The sequence below is a fragment of the Sebastes umbrosus genome, chromosome 7, assembly GCF_015220745.1.
Source record: "Sebastes umbrosus isolate fSebUmb1 chromosome 7, fSebUmb1.pri, whole genome shotgun sequence".
In the NCBI taxonomy this organism is placed as follows: domain Eukaryota; kingdom Metazoa; phylum Chordata; class Actinopteri; order Perciformes; family Sebastidae; genus Sebastes; species Sebastes umbrosus.
This window is the reverse complement of record NC_051275.1, coordinates 19,629,928-19,646,738: the sequence shown is the minus strand read 5'-3', so window position 1 is coordinate 19,646,738 and position 16,811 is coordinate 19,629,928. Positions and strand designations below refer to the sequence as shown.

The 16,811-nt window shown below is 39.7% G+C and overlaps 1 protein-coding gene across 1 annotated transcript; it reads right to left on the bottom strand.

The window, feature by feature from the left end:
• Positions 1–683: 683 nt before the first annotated feature.
• On the bottom strand, positions 684–16,503 carry foxn1 (forkhead box N1). The gene is made up of 9 exons (XM_037776474.1): positions 16,266–16,503; positions 8,591–8,729; positions 7,092–7,403; positions 6,470–6,565; positions 6,199–6,329; positions 5,907–6,003; positions 2,928–3,135; positions 2,367–2,801; positions 684–1,371 (listed from the first exon to the last, which is right to left on the bottom strand). The coding sequence occupies exons 1-9, from the start codon at positions 16,349–16,351 to the stop codon at positions 1,088–1,090; spliced, it is 1,788 nt and encodes a 595-aa protein (XP_037632402.1). The 5' UTR covers positions 16,352–16,503; the 3' UTR covers positions 684–1,087.
• Positions 16,504–16,811: the final 308 nt, after the last annotated feature.

Below are 16,811 nucleotides of genomic sequence, written 5' to 3'. Positions count from 1 at the left end.
GTGAGATGGAAATTTATTCCAAAAAGACAATGTTACCTGATTCAATAGTTTAAATCTAAACGGTGTCTTGATTTTCAGACATGAAATTTACCATATTTCCAACACTTTAAGAGCAATGATTTTACAACACCTTTAAATAAACAGTCGTTGTTGAAACTCAGGAACCCAAAGTGCTAAAATAATGCCTATAAATAAAGTTTGCAGGTGGTCTGTATTGTATTTCTTCTCATGTTTATCAGGATACTTATTGTAGAAAACATAAAATACAAACAAAAAGTAAAAAATCTGACTGTTACAGAATCATTCTGATCATTTTAATTATAAGAAAATAAATCCTCATATTGAACAAGCTGCAGGTCACAAAGTGTCTTTGCTGCCATCTTCTGTGACAACAGTCTTACTGCACTGTTGCCATGAGAACGCCTATCATCATCACTCCAGGGTGTAAACAGCTTCTCTTATGCTCAGCCCGTATCATCACAGTGGAGCCAGTGATTGTAAAATATACAAAACACAATTTCACAGGTTTGCTTTTAATACAAATAATGTTAAGTTACATTGAGCTTATTCAACGAGATGTTCAAAAATGCAATAACTGATTTTTTTAGTTTGTTAGTTGGAAAAGCACTAATTAACAGTGTGTCCGGTGAGCCACATGAGACAAAATAGATCAAAGCTATCAAAACATTAAAAAGGTGAATTTTAATCAGTTTTTTTTCACATTAACACAGCAGGATAATCCAGGCGACTGTACATTTGTTTGAATGTAAGGTGCTTAAGCAGAGGAAATCCTCGTATGTTTTTTACACTCTAATATGGAGAAATTAAACCCTTGGAAATAGATAACCAATAAAGCAATTTAATTATTATTACCATTTGCTAACTCACAACAGGAGCAAATAAATAAATGGTGGGGGAAGAAATGTGTGTTGAAACAGACAAAAAAAGATACAACTATTTCCTCCACAGCCTGTCACACGGTGGTAAACAGAGGATTTGATGGTTTAAATAACCACCAAGCTAATACTGTGGCATGAAGCTGCTTAAGGTTAATGTGGAACATTAACGGTGAGGGAGTTTTAGGTGTTTACATTAAGGAGACCGATGCAGTGCAGGAGGTCAGGCACCCGGCCAGACTCTCCACCCCTGAATAAACCACAGGATGCAGCCCGTTCAAACAGCCGTGCTGCTCAAAGTTTCTGCCCGTGTTTTCATCCTCATACTCTGCTTTTCGTCGACCAGGAGAGGAGACCTGCAGGTAGCTGGCCTGGGCGCGGTAGTCCTGCAGGGCAGAGGTCGTGGACGGGGTCACGGTGGTGACTTGCGGATCAGACACCAGGCTGTCCTGCCGTAACTCCTCCCACATGTTACCTGAGAAAAATGAAGTGATATCTTTAACTCCTTGCTGACAGAACAGACCTTTTGATTATATCACAATAAGAAAAGCACAGGTGTAGATAATAATATTAACTAGAATGGCACTCGGAGAGCGCAGACCTCCGCCCCCCTCTCCGTTCAGCTTGCAGCTAGTAACACCTGAGCTTTTCCTGCTGTGACAAGCCAAAATGTCTGCTGTGAAAAAGATGTGTTAGAGGATAAAGACAATAAAGCAAAATTTCACATCCATCATTAATGTAATTAATTGCACCTGTGCTTTTTTGTATTAAAGAAGTGGACGTTGTCACTGTGACGTCACCCATTGGTTTGTGGGCTGCCATTTTGAAGCCTCAAATTCGTCATTTTTGCCGTCGCCAGCTTGTTTTTTTGCAACCACAAGTGACACGAGAGGGAGCTAGGTACAACCAAATGCTGAATAAGACATTTTCAGGCGACCAATATGTTACAATTAACTTTCATGAACTGTGAAAGGGTTAAAATTGTAAGACGAAAACACGGACAACTCTCAGACCAGACAACGCCGTGGTAGCGACCTGTCAATCACAAGATAAACACGGCCTAAAGCATACCCTGCTTTATGGTCTATTTGACTCTTAATGGGATCATAACTTACTAAATGAACATCATGCTGTATTGAAGAAGACTTGAAACTAGCGATGGGAACATAAACTCATATTTACAATGTTTACTGAGGTAATAAATCAAGTGAGAAGTAGGGTTATTTTCTCATAAACTTCTATACAATCAGACTTCTTTTTGCAACCAGAGGAGTCGCCCCCTGCTGGCTGTTAGAAAGAATGCAAGTTTAAGGCACTTCAGCATTGGCTTCACTTTTCAGACCCGGAGGTTGCCCACTGGTCCCAGCTGAATGTGATGATGTGATGTTTCATTGACATTCTAATCTCCTTGCACAGTAAAACGCTTGTTTTATTCCTATCCATCGCATTGTCTCTACTTGATTCTCGTACCTTGCAGCTGCAGGTCAGTCAGACTGGGGTTGAGCGTGTCGATGTCATAACTGGCGTCTCCCTCCAACAGCAAGTCCTGCATGCTCCTGGAGTACTCATTGTAAACAGGTGGCATCTTACCAGCCATGGGGGAGTGCAAGCTCCCAGTGGCTGATGGGACGCCAGCTGCAGGCTGCTGTCCACAGGGTGAGTACAGGGCAAATGAGTTGCTGGGGTGAGCGGCGGCGGGAGGCAGGTAGCAGGGCTGCTGAGGTTGGACGTGGGCGTAATGTGGACGACGAATGGGTAGGCAGGGTGGTCGAAGCTGGGCTGGGGTGCAAGATGACGAGGTGGCGCCGTAGATAGGAGCCACTCGGGATAACAAAGCTGGGTTGGTGTAAGGTGGCAAAGACCTGAGCTTGTCTAGTCTCTCTCCCATTAGACAATCAAGGTCCTCTGTGGAAAAAGTGTGTATCAAATAAAGTTTGAATCAAATAGGATGTACTAAAATTAAAAAAGTACAGGTCAGATCAGCAAAAACTGATTAAAAGGTCATCTGTTCTTTGGTACTGATGGACTCACCTGGCCTCGCCATGCTCCTGCGAACAGTGACGGGGTCCTTGCGACGCCACTTGTGCAGCTCCTCTTGCATTTTCTCCACCTTGGCTGGATTGAGAGCCCACAGACAGCCTTTACGGGACGAGTTCCCATTTTTGTTCTCCACCTTCTCAAAGCACTTGTTCAGGGAGAGGTTGTGACGCACAGAGTTCTTCCATCCATCAGGAGCCGACTGAAAACGGAGAAGGGTGGATAGATGCAGATGTGAAAGAAAAGGTTTAAAGCAGCTATTCTTAGGCTCTACAATGTCAGAGTATTATACTATAATGAGTACACATTTTTAGGGCTGCTACTATATATGCGTCCTAACGACTGTGCTACCAGGACACTTCATATCATTTTTCGCTGCCCGACAACCTATCCTAACCTTAACCATTCAAGGTCAATCCCTGACCTCAACCATCTCGCGAGAGTTTCACAAACCAAGGGTAACCATCTAGACACGACCCTGTGAGGCTGCACTAAATGCCAACATTGGCATGCTAAAATGCTGATATTTAGCAGGAATAGCGCTTACCATGTTCACCATCTTAGTTTAGCATGTTAGCATGCTAACATTAGCTGAGGCTGATGTGAATGTCATAAGTTTTGCAGGTAGTATTGAACAAATAGACATTTTTTGACCTCATGGCGCCAAATGAAAAGTTAAGTGTTAAAGTTATTACAATTCATCCTGAGGGGGACATAAATGTGTACCATATTTCATAGTGATCCATAAAATAGTTGTTGTGACATTTCACTTAAAACCACAAATGTCAACCTCACGCTGGCGCTAGAGAAAAAGTCTTCATGCTCTGGGGAACATGGATGTTTGTACCAAATGTCATGGCAATCCAACCGATAGACAGTTTCAAGTTTCAAGTTGAATTTGTCACATACTCAACATTGTGCAGTGAAATACTTTGTTGTTCTCTCTCTCTATTTATATATGTATATATATATATATAGCCTATATATATTTCTTTTAATTTGTTATACGTTTAAGTTATTAATTATACTGAAATGCCCTTTTTTTGCCCTATCTTGGAATTAATTCTCTTCATGTTCAGTAAAGACTGCTGGCTTCACTCCAGCTCTCACCGACTGACTGACTGACTGTGTTTTAGTGTCTATGTGTCAAATTATACAACACTCAAATGTTATTAGTGATGTTTCGAATTCTCTGAAATCCACACACAGAAACCTCCTTCCCCGGAGGCGATATTAAAACGTGTATTCATTTGTGCACCTTCTGAGATGTTTAATATCTGCATGCCACGTTAAGTGTCACTGTCCACTGAACTGAAATGAACTCAAAGACACTTGACACTATTCAGAAGGTATTTAAACGTATCTCAAAAATCTTAGTTTTTTCAAAATACGTTGACTTTCGTTGGAGTATCGCTCCTCATCTGCCTCGTGTGTTTTCTGGCCCTGCAGCCGGTGTTTAATGTTACAGGCAGCTGTTTGGAGGGCAGCCATCTATAAGGTGCCTTCTTGAATATGAATGGCAGCAAATCTTTGAGCTCTTTCCAGAGGTGAGTCTGAACTAATTTGATTTGTAGATACGTGAAAACCTTTGAAGAATGTGGTATTTGTGACGACCCCGGGTTCAGACAGCGGTTCAACCCTGCAGCTGCCTCATTTTATCAATATTAAAGCACACTTGTTTTGATCTACCAAGTACCTCCTCAACAATATCATATCATTGTGATATAGCTTTGGATTAACTTGTCAGATTTGATTTACTGAATGGTGAAACAGTTCCTGCCATAACCTCTAAAACTTCCTACACACAAACACACATTCTGATATTAAACAGATACAAAACATCTCTTCATTAAACTCCTCATGCCAGCCTCGTGCCTCAACAGGTTGCCACCCAGCTGATCCAGGGTCACCTAGCTGCAGGTGTAGCACACTGATTCTTTCAGTGTGTCATGAATCATTAAGGGGTAATTAATGCCAGCTGCAACACAGATGTGGCTTGGGGAGATCTTTAACTACAAACCTGAACGTGAACCCTTCAGCTACTGATCTACTATAGAAAGACTATCGATTGATCTAGAGCATGTGTCAAACTCAAGGCCCACGGGCCAAATCCGATCCTTCTCACAAATTTTGATCCGGCCCTTATATCAGTTTAGTTCCTCAATAAACTTTGGCCCGTCTAGTTGTGGTCTGCACAGCAACGCATGTCCCGTAAACCAAACGGGCGTGCCTCCACTGTCTGCAAGCTAGCTTACACAAGATGGCACACAAAGGGAAAGTTAATGCCGAAGGCTGCATTTGAGTTTTGCTTGACTGCAAAGTTTATTTGTCATTTTTATGTGCTGTATGGGGCTGTATGTATATGCTGCATGTAAACTACATGATCAAAGATCTTTTACTTTTATTCTTTTTATTAAATGTCCAACAAACAGGCTATATGGGACTTTTTTTAAACGAATGATTTATTATTTTTCTCAGGATGTATTTTGTTTTACTAAATGTCCCACACATCCGTTGAGTTGTCAATTTCCGGCCTGTGAGGCAGCTTGCTGTGAGTTGTCTGTATGGTAGCCTACTTGTAAGAATGTAATAAGAATGCATTATTTTGCTTAACTAAAGGCTAAGCAACTTTTTATTGACTTTTTTAGGGCTTTATGTGGACTACATTGTATGTGAGAAGGCTATTGGACATGCAACAATATAATAAATAAATAAATAATTTTTTATTTTTTTTATTAAATAAAAACATGTCAATCAAATATATATACTGTATATATATATATGTCTGGTCCTTGATGTGATTCTCATTTCCCAGTGCGGTCCGTCGTGAAATTGAGTTTGACACACGTGATCTAGGAAGATCTGCTGGAGCAGAATATTTGTATGGGTTGTTAAAGTGTTGTACTTGATGAGCCTTGTGGTGTTTTTTTTTGTTAGGTTCAATTAAACATGTGACAGAGAAAACAATAGTACCTTGAAATAGGGGAAGTGTTCAGTCATGAAGCTGTAGATCTCACTGACTGGCAGGCTTCCTGTTTTACTGTTCTTCAGAGCCAAGAAGATCAAGATGCTGCAGTCATGAAGGAAACATTTTTTTACATTAGCATTTTATTTATATGTTACGTTTGGCACAAACAAAGCACTTACATTTTAAGATACCCCAGCCATATTCAATGGGTGAGAATCATGTAAGATTTGAGCACATTGTTGCTTTAAATATGACCTAATAGAGCAAAAATATGTTGAAAATGTGATGCAATGTTACCTGTATGAGTAGATGGGCTTGGGGAAGAGGGACTGTTTGCTGCTCTCCTGGTGTGATTGAGTGGTGAGACATTGGAGAGAATATTTTGAGCTGCTGGAGTGATCATTATGGGGATACAGTCTAGATGAGACCTGTAAAAAAAAAGACAGATCTGTCATATAGATTATTGAGATACCCTCAAACCTAAATATCTCTCTCTCACGTTTTAATGAATCATCATTTACATCTTCTAAAGCATCCCTCGATGGGATCCTTGAACACAGTCACTCACGTGTTGTTGAGGGCTTGATGAGCCGTAGGATGGATAGCTTTGAGACAGGAAGCAGGAGGGCTCTACTGGTAGAGCCGGTAGCTCTGGGTACGAACTCTGCAAAAATTAGGAAATAAAGTTGTTAAAAGAAGCCATCTAGACGGTATTATGCATGTACGATAGAGCAATTTGTATTAAAATGTCTGCCTAAAATAAACTTTATGGCCTAATTTAACATCTTTAAACCTGCAATAACAGAGTTTTTTGCCACTTGGGGGCATAATAGACAAGTTGGGAGCACAACATTGACATATTATGACCTTTTAAGTTGATATAATTAGCAAACAACTGCTTTTTTACACATCCAGCAGTTACGCAGCAAAATAATCACTCATTTTGAGTCGTGTTTCTGTAAGTCCAATATTCCCTCTCTTTTAGCTCTGCTTTTGGTCTCCACCAACTCCTGAGGGAAATATCTGGCTCTTTAGCTGCTAAATGCTCCACTATGTTCACCAGCTAGTTGCTAACTGTGCCTGTCTGCCGTAACATTTGTATTTAAATAAATGAAATGAACCTTCCTGATATCAACATGTTGTTGCAAACTGTAATGATGGGTGAGGATAAAATGCATAAATGTAGAAACCTGAACGCTGCCGCTGTACTGGTCCCATGATGTTGGTACTTCGCCACTCGAGCTGTGTGAACGAGTGTCAGGGCTGCACTCCTCCTGCAGACAGCTGAAGGAAGACGAACATTGTTGGAGGCAACCTGCAGCCGGCACCGCGCCATCGCTGAACTGTCGACGGTACGGATGGAAACGGTCGGAGTCAACGGGGCCTCGTCCTGGAGCTGATCCTGGCCCTGAACCAATGGGCCCATCAGAGCTGTGCCTCCTGTTCAAGCTGAAGGCGTTGCTCTCTTGCTGGGTGAAGCAATCGTCCCTTTCCTCTTTAGTCTGTGAGATCATCATCACGGTGGAAACAAGTCATTGAAGATACAGATCACAAGCAACACTGACAGTTGACAAACCCATTGCGGCTTGTTTTGAATCTACAAATCATGTCTCCACTCCCATTTTTGGACCGAGAAGCTGCCAAGATGCTACCTGGGAATCCCCTTGAGGCCATTACGAGGAAACAGCCTTTGTCATGGTAGGCTAAATATATCACACAGACACGAGCTTTTTATTTTATTGTGAAATACAGTGCTTCTGATTAGTCGACATTTTGCTTTTTCATTTTGCTTTTTCTCTTTATTTCTGAGAATTACACAGCCAGGAGCTGGTTAGCTTAGCTTAGCATGAAGACTGGAAACAAGGGGAAAAGGCTAGTCTAATTGATTAGACTGATTCAATAGATTAAACAGGATATAAACAGATGTAATTAGGGCTGTCAATCGACTACAAAATGTAATTGTGATTAATTGCATGATTGTCCATGATTAATTGCTATTAACCGCAAATTAATCGCACACCTTTTATCTAATCAAAATGTACCGTAAAAGGAGATTTGTCAAGTATTTAATACTCTTATCAACATGGGAAGTGAGCAAATACAAGTGCTTTATGCAAATGTATTTACATATGTATTATTAGAAGTCAATTAACAACACAAAACTGTCATAAATATAGTCCAGAAACCCTCACAGGTACTGCATTTAGCATAAAAAAATATGATTAAATCATAACATGGCAAACTGCAGCCCAACAGGCAACAACAGCTGTCAGTGTGTCAGTGTGCTGACTTGACTATGACTTTCCCCAAACTGCATGTGATTATCATAAAGTGGGCATGTCAATGCTAGTATGTATGCAAGCTAGTATGACATGGTTGGTACCAATTGATTCCTTAGGTTTTCTAGTTTCATATGATGCCAGTATCGTCACTCTAGCTTTAAAACTGAGCCCGCTACAAAGAGTGGTATCAATCCCCTCATCTAACTCTCAGCAAGAATGCAATAAGCGTATTTCCCAAAATGTCAAACTATTTTTTTTCAAAATGAGGTGTCCCCCAGGTGTAATTAATTTGCCTTAAAAAGAGAAATACAGATCAAAGGCCAATTGTCCATGTACAAGCAGAGTCAGAAATGATTTTCTATTTCCAGAAGAAGCTGTTTTGGGTTAAAACCTGAGGCGCTCAATACCTGAGATTCTGCCATCTGCTGGCAGGAGGTCCCACAGGGCTCACAGGTGTGTAGGCTGGCCTGAGGCGTTGATTCTTGAGACTTTACTCTACTGTGGGAAAATGTCGGGGAGTCTGACATTCTGCACCAAAATCTGCTCCTGTGAAGAGATGAAAACAGACTAAATTTGAGATGGGAGAGAAAGACTGTCATCTATCTTTAGTCAGTCGTATACTCTGGCCCAGCGGGGGTCTGTGTATTTTGCGACGGATGACATGTTTCAGTTATTAGAATTGTCAGCTGCATCATTTTAAATTAAAGGTCACACGTATGTTATGCTCTTAAAGAAATAGTTTGTCATTTTGGGAAATGCGATTGTTCGCTTTCTTCCCAAGAGTTAGATATGAGAAGATTGATACCACTCTCATACTGTCTGAACAGTAACGTTAAAACACTAAATATGAAGCTATCACTGGCAGCTGTTTAGCTTAGCTTAACATAAAGGCTAGAACCGGGTCACCCATTGGTTTGTGGACTACGGTTTTGAAGCTTAGAGTTTGACATTTTGGCCGTAGCCATCTTGTTTTTTTGTGACATGAAAGAGTGGAGCTAAATACAACCGAACGCTGAATAAGACATTTTTTAGGTGACCAGAAAGGTTAAAGTTAACTTTCATGAACTGAAAACACACTGTGAAAGGGTTAAAATTGTAAGACAAAAACACGGACAACGCCGTTGTAGCGACCTGTCAATTACAAGGTAGCCGCGCACTAAAGCATCCCCTGCTTTATGGTCTATTTGACTCCAAATGGGACCATCATTTACTAAATGAACATCATGCTGTATTGAAGAAGACTTGAAACTAGCGATTGAGACCATAAACTCATGGTTACAATGTTTACTGAGGTAATAAATCAAGTGAGAAGTAGGGTCATTCTCTCATAGACTTCTATACAATCAGACTTCTTTTTGCAACCAGAGGAGTCGCCCCCTGCTGGCTGTTAGAAAGAACACAGACACTTCCGTGTTGGCTTCACTTTTCAGAACCAAACGTTGGCCACTTGGGCAAACATACAGAGGCCTGGCTCTGTCCAAAGGTAAACACATCTGCAAACATCTTAGAGGTGCTGGTAGGCAGATTTTGTTACATTTGAACAGAGCCAGGCTACCTGTTTTCAGTCGTCATGCTAAGCTAACATATTTACCATAACAGACATGAGAGTGGTATTGATTGTCTCATCCAACACTTAGCGAGAAAGCAAATAAGCGTTTTCCCCAAAACATCAAACTACTTCTTTGAATTGTGGAATCAGATAAGAGATAAAGTAAACCTTTTATTTTTACTGCCGTTGGCACATGACAAGTGTTTTTACAAAGAACTTCTTGTCACTGATCCTTTGTGATCAGAGTCATTATTCTGCTGTAAATCTGCGAGACGACAACAGGATGACATTCAAAGCAGTGACAGCGAGGACGACACACTGTGACGACATTCAGATTGTCAGAATAGTTTTGTGACAACCGCAGTACATTTCAAAGTTGAGCAGATATAGACAAATGTTTTGTCTCACGTTCAAACAACATAGACAGTGCACATGTGACATAATTTTGGCACAGATGGAACCCCATATATTAAAACATCAAAGTTTGACATCAGTGGATGTACATGGGGCGGGGGTTTATCCGGCTGAGAGAAAATAAGTGTTATCTGATCCCAGCGGAGGTGACAGACACGTGGCCTCAGTTCCAGTAAAGGTAACTTCAACCCTCGACATAAACCAAGCTCATTAAAACTGCCAACAAACCATGGCTGTTAGGTCACGTAAAGCCAAATAATGCTGAGGCAGAGAAAGTGTGTGTGTGTGTGTGTGAGCGAGAGAGAGAGAAGTAGCAATCGTAGCTCTTTCTGTTCACATGAAAGAAGGCTAAAGTGTCAAGGTGAAAGTTGAGAGATTGCCTTTTAACCACTGTGGCAACAAATCCTCTCATCTGCTTGACAGACACGCTGCCAACAGCCAGAACGGATGCACTTACTGAAAGAGAAGTGGAAACTCCAGCAGTGTGTTAGAGAGAGAGAGAGAGAGAGAGAGACGTTCATCATCACTCATCATTAAAGGCATCACTAAAAGAAACTGAGCCGTGAACAAATTGTTTTGGCTGTTGAGATGCGCCGTGGGTGCACAGGGTTAACATGTGTAGATGTAGCCTCGGTTTATGCCACATTTAAATCATAGAGCTAAGCATCCAATTATCAAGAAAACACAATTATCTGGCAATCTTTGAAAAACTAATTTTACAACATTTAAGGTATTTCCTTTTTAACTATCTGGATTAAACAATATTTAGTCAGAAAATGGCGGAGGCTATGGAAATTCATTTTTCTGCACATAATAAGTTAATATATTGTAATTTTAGTCGTATATTGTTTTTCTTTGTAATTTTGTAATAGGTCTGATGAAAATGTTGATATTCCCAACAGCCTCATCTTTATTATGCCTCTGCTTTTCCTGCATTATGTTATCCACTTGCTAGTTTGCTAAATTGTTTCAGCCTCTGTGGCTTCTAGACGCCGACAGTAACGTCAATATTGCCGTTGCTTAGCAGCGGTGTTCTCACGAATTAACCACTTGAAAGCCAAGCATATCGTGTACACGACTTCCCATGTTGTAAACACGAGCTCATGAGTTTCACTTGAAAGCATCATGACATATCTCCTTGTTCAATATGTACAACATAAACCAAAAAAAAATATATATATATATAGTTGTAACTGGTTAAAAATCTTACTTATTATCTTATATATAATATAATATAATATTATTTTTTCATCCAGATGGTTAAAAGAGTCTAAAAAAAATACTTTGTTAAACAACCTACTGGGTTTTGCAAAAATCTCTGTGACTCAAATGTCATTTTAATACATGAGAGAAACAAACTGGGGCCAGTAAAGATGCTGTATGAGCATGAAATCAGTAAATGGTTCAACTGTGAGGATCAATAGAGACTATGCGAGGATCTTTGGTACATTATTAACAATGCTGCCCTAAGTTTACAGCGCAGTAGGACGGGCTCACTTAACATTCCTTCTTGGAAACTGTGAGATGTTACTGACAATAAAATGTTCAGAGTTCATCCTGCAGTACCTTCAGCCAAAATGTTTTCATTGTGAGCAATTAAAGTGTATTTATACAGAACTTTTCAAAAGCAGACATCACAAAGTGCTTCTTAATTCATGATATACTGTTTATGACACAATAATTTGCATGTTGAAACAATAATTTGCATGTTTCATAATGACTCATTCAGTTGGCTCTTGGCTGGTTTCTGTTCTCACAGCCTCAAGAAATGGCTTGTCTGCACTCTTCCACTCAAATGAGTAATGGACTATAAACATCTACTTTTTCACTTTCATGCAATATTTCATTGTATTGCTTGTAATGACTGATCCTCCATATAGGTAATGTTTAGCGTTTTAAATCGTTAAGTTCACCCGTAGGACCAAAACAGAAACATTTCCACCATTTCAACTCTTTGTGCCTTGCTTACAAGGTTTATATTTTTTTCAGGTCTGTCAGATGCCGATATGAACATAGTAACAGGTTTTGCTTGCTGTAATCAAGAGATCCACAGTCCTTGTTTTGTGCAAAAAAAAAGCTAAAATAAGGCTTCAGCAGTCTTGGTCTCAGCGGTCTTTTCCCTGTTGAGCTGCAGTGGAGGGATAGTAACACAAAGAGGGAACTTTGTTCTAAAAAACTTTGAATAAATGTTTGCATGGAAGGAAGACTGTAGATTTTGTCCCCCATCACTTATATTTAAAGTGCATTAGGAGGATCTTCTAATGGCCAGGATGAACAGGTGATTACAGCAAGCAAAACCTGTTTCGTCGTTCACGTGGGCACCTGACTATTCTTTTAAGAAAGACTTGAAAAATGTGGACCTATCCTTTAAACTGTAACGTGCACCAGCAACATTTCCTAGGCACAACAAAGCACTTCTAAAGTTGTAGGCTTGTGAAACTGTACAACAGGCTGCATCAGTAGTTTGTGATGCCGTTTTGAAAAACATTTTCGATAAAGAAATTAGAAGTAATCACAACACTGTAAAACATATACTATTGAGAAAAATAAGTATCAGCTAAGAATTGTTTTTAAAAAAGGCACTTTTTATTTTGTATTGATTTATTTTTCATGCTGGTTGCGGTGCATTATAAAGCTATATATACATATGCTTTAATTAAAACTTGCCCCACCTCCACCAGCTAAAGAAGTAATTACATGTTCATGGATGTCTAATAATACTATAATGATATGATATATGATACTGTAACACTGACAGGCTGTCCTTATGGCTAATTATTGCTCTCACCTTAACGTAAGTTCATTTGGCTGATTTTACTTGTACTTAAATAACATTTTGAATGCAGGATCTTTAATTGAAATTCAGTATTTTTACTTTATTGTTGTTTTGCCACCACTCCAAGAACCTCAATGAATGTTTGGATCTATCAAATAATATCTTCAAATAAACAACTTTAACAATTTTTGATTTTGTTCAATTTCAACTTCAAACATTCAACATTTCTTTGACTTTAATCATCTAGTCTTTTTTTACGTATTGTAAATTGCAAAGTTATTTGCACAAAATATCAATTATCAGCAATTCGAGGAAAAAAAAAAAGTCTGCCTTTGTTTTTCACTTTTGCGTTGGTCAAACCTTACATATACTGTATATTTTCTGCAAAATATGAAGAAGATACGTGTGTTTTAATTGAAGTGGTGCTGAAAGAGCCCCGATAGGACAAAAAAAAAAATCACGCCACCCTTCAACGGTCACATGACGCTATCATTCACCCTTCATGCAGAAACGTGATCCTAATAAGCCGATCATGCCATTTGTGTTTGATGTAACAAGTGTCAACAAGTAAAAACCAACAAGTTGTTGAGAAAACAGTCTAGGCGTGAGTTTTTTGTTTTTTTTTACTATTTCAGATCTTATCTTTATGGTTTGTATGAATGAACGGAAGTCAGGGTCTTGTCAGTTGGATGTGGTTACAGCATTTTAACAGGGAAATTCAGCCTTGGTGTGGTGCCCAAAAGTTATATGAAGCACCACGTGGTGTTCAACAGGATTATTCACATTGTTTACACTTCCATCACAGGATTCAACTCCTAATGTCATGTTGGGACGCTTATCTGATCATCTGATCAAATCTGAGACATGTTTGAAAGTGAATCCTACGTACACTAATAATAGCACCATGTCCTATTTCACTGGAACTTCTCAGATCTGAGGATGACAATAATTGAAAATTGGTGAGAGAACAATGTTTATTTATTTGGGAGTAGTTGTGCTGTGGTTCCACAAATCCTCCTTATTATCAGAAATGACTTATGCTGTGAACCAACCAGGGCAACCTCGTCTCATAAAAATTATATTCCCATAAACACGTGGTTGACGTTGTAAATTTAAAAAATCATCTCATTACATTATTTTATTACATTACCTTATTTGCATTATTTTGATTGGACTATTAGACTACAGTGAAAAATATTAAGTTATCACCCCTTTTAAAAGTAGTATAATAGTGCTACAAAAGAGTAGCCTACAGTTGTGAAGTTCTAAAACATCTAAATCCGTTTGTGATGCTCAAAACAACACAATATTTTCAATAAAAGCTACATAACAAAATATTTTTTCTTGCTTTTTTGAAATTCCTTTTAAGAGGTGCAGTGTGTACGATTCTGCGGCATCTAGCGGTGAGGTTGCACATTGCAACCAACTGAAACTTCTCCCATGTGCCAAGCATGTAGGAGAATCACGTTGGCCGACGCAAAAACACAAAGGGCCTATCTAGACTCGTGTTTGGTTTGTCTGTTCTGGGCTACTGTAGAAACAGAAACAGAAAAGGACGGCTCCGTGAAGAGGACCCACTCCGTATGTAGATATAAACGGTTCATTCTGAGGTAACAAAAACAGAGCGATTCTTATTCTCAGGTGATTATACACTAAAGAAAACATACATATTAATGTTATATACCATTTCTGCTAATAGATCCTCTGTAATGTGCTGTTCCTTTAACCTCTTAAAGTGGCAGTAGGCAGTATATTTTTGGCATCATTGGGCAAAAATTCCATAATAACCTTTCCATATTGTAGTTCAAGTGTTCTAAGAGAAAACTAGTCTTCTGCACCTCATCATGGCTCTGTTTTCAGGCTTTAGAAAATCTAGCCCGTGACGGAAGACTTTGACCAATCACAGGTCATTTCAGAGAGAGAGAGCGTTCCTATTGGCAGTGCTCTGATCATGTGACCGGTACGTGGCGTTCCTTCACCAGATTTCACAATGGCGGCGGCGTCACAAACTTTTGTGACGCCAAAACATTTTACAGCTAAATCGTGCACTACAAGATGATTCTGAAAACATTTGAGAAGAGAAATAGGCATTAATGTAACATGATGTTGATTCATATTTGATCAGTGTGGCCTAATATGACCGTTTGGTCGGAGTTCGCAAGTGATTGACGGCCGGCTCTCATAGACGTCAGCTAGACAGCGGACCTCCAATCAGCTCTGACTGGTTGTTTTCCTCCAGTCTGTAAAATCTTGCAGATGCCGTTTAGGAGCACCGGAGGACACAGAGGTGCATGATTTATTTGAGGTTACCCGTTTCATGTACTACTGTCACCATATAGCGACCGTTTTATAAAAATATCTTTTTTAATCATATTTGCTCCTATCTCGCCTACTTCAGCTTTAAGTGATTTGAAAGATGTCTGAAGTGCAGAGAGGTTCGGAGCAATACTAATACCACACTGTGAAAGTACTCCACTACAAGTTAAAAGTCCAGCATTCAAAACCTTATACTTAAGTGTAAGGTTTATCAGCAAAATTTCCAGTAAAAGTATCAACGGTAAAAGTACTCATTCTGCAGAACAATGTTACCTGTCAGTATGTTATATGTTGTCGGGTAGTTTAATCTACATCAATGCATCATATTCTATGATATCATCATGTTTGTAGCGTCGCTGTCCTGTGAGAACCACTTATCTCTAAAAAGTCAACTTTTCATGAGCTCAGAAAAACAGCCCTGTCTTCAGTTTTGCGGCGATTACCGGCTGATCCAAGAGGCTTTTTAAACAGTTTATTTAGCTGAAGAAGAAGGTGCATTACCTCAACACCTAAAGGAACACTTCATCATTCAGTTTATCTGAAAAAGTCAAACTAAAAATCACCAAATATGGAGATACATGATTTTCCCTGGACAAAAAGCGTATGAAAAATTGTAATCTGAAAATTAACTAAAGCTGTCACACAAATGAAGTGGAGTAAATAGCACAATGTTTGCCTCTGAGATGTAATAGAGTAGAAGTATAAAGTTGCATTACATTGGAATACTTAAATAAATACGAGTAACTAAAATTTGCCCAAAATTTCGTGTCTGTGGTACTCAGAAGACATCTGTAATCGTGTACTTGTCAGGATTACTGACAGTGTTTTGTCAGCAGTGTTGACATGAGCAGGCTGCTGCTCTGAGTTCACAGCGGCATTCTGCAGCTACAGCAGTGCCAACAGTATCAGTGCAGCTCTCTCTTACATAAAAATGGAGTTAAAAAGTGAGTAAATCAGAGGAAAAATGTTGCAGCAGTTTATACAAACACCAACATTCACATATTGTAAAACTGTCAGATTAACTCACCTAGCCTTTGCAAACAATAACTGCCCCCTCTCTTCTTTGTGGATTTGTAGTTTCAGCCAGATTCTCTCACTCAGAAGCTGTAACATCTGTCGACACCTGAGCCCATTATCCCTCGTGGATCTGTGCGCCTCACGCCCCTTCTGCCCTCACAAGTGAAGCACTTCGATTAGATTGACTGTCTAAATATGTATGGAAATGGTTGATGGGCTGGTTTCAGATTTTGGCAGCTAAGAATATCATCCTCATTCTCTCTCTCTCTGTGTGTGTGTGTGTGTAGGGGTGTGTGTGTTTGTGTGTTTGGCACTGGTCCAGGCTAGCCCAGCAATAAGATATACAGAAAGAAAAACCTGCTGCAACAGGTTCCAAAACATGGTGCAGTCATTGGCAGCTGGCAGCGCTCTCTTCCTCCTTCCATCAGTCTTTCTTTGCCTGACTGAATGGTTACTTGTCTGAACGGGACATAAGATACACTACTGATCACAGCCAGTGGCAGAGAGCGGGCGCAGTGCCCTGGTTTCTGAGCTCGCCCATGGCAAAGGCTGTCTT

What these genes read in the sequence shown, in the direction of transcription:
- foxn1 (XM_037776474.1), bottom strand. Translation starts at nt 16,351, where the DNA reads ATGTTACAGCTTCTGAGTGAGAGAATCTGGCTGAAACTACAAATCCAC. An exon ending in TTATTGTTTGCAAAGGCTAG is followed by an intron (nt 8,730 to 16,265) that starts GTGAGTTAATCT and finishes ATCTCTTCACAG; the next exon opens with GAGCAGATTTTGGTGCAGAA. An exon ending in GACTGACCTGCAGCTGCAAG is followed by an intron (nt 1,372 to 2,366) that starts GTACGAGAATCA and finishes CATTTTTCTCAG; the next exon opens with GTAACATGTGGGAGGAGTTA.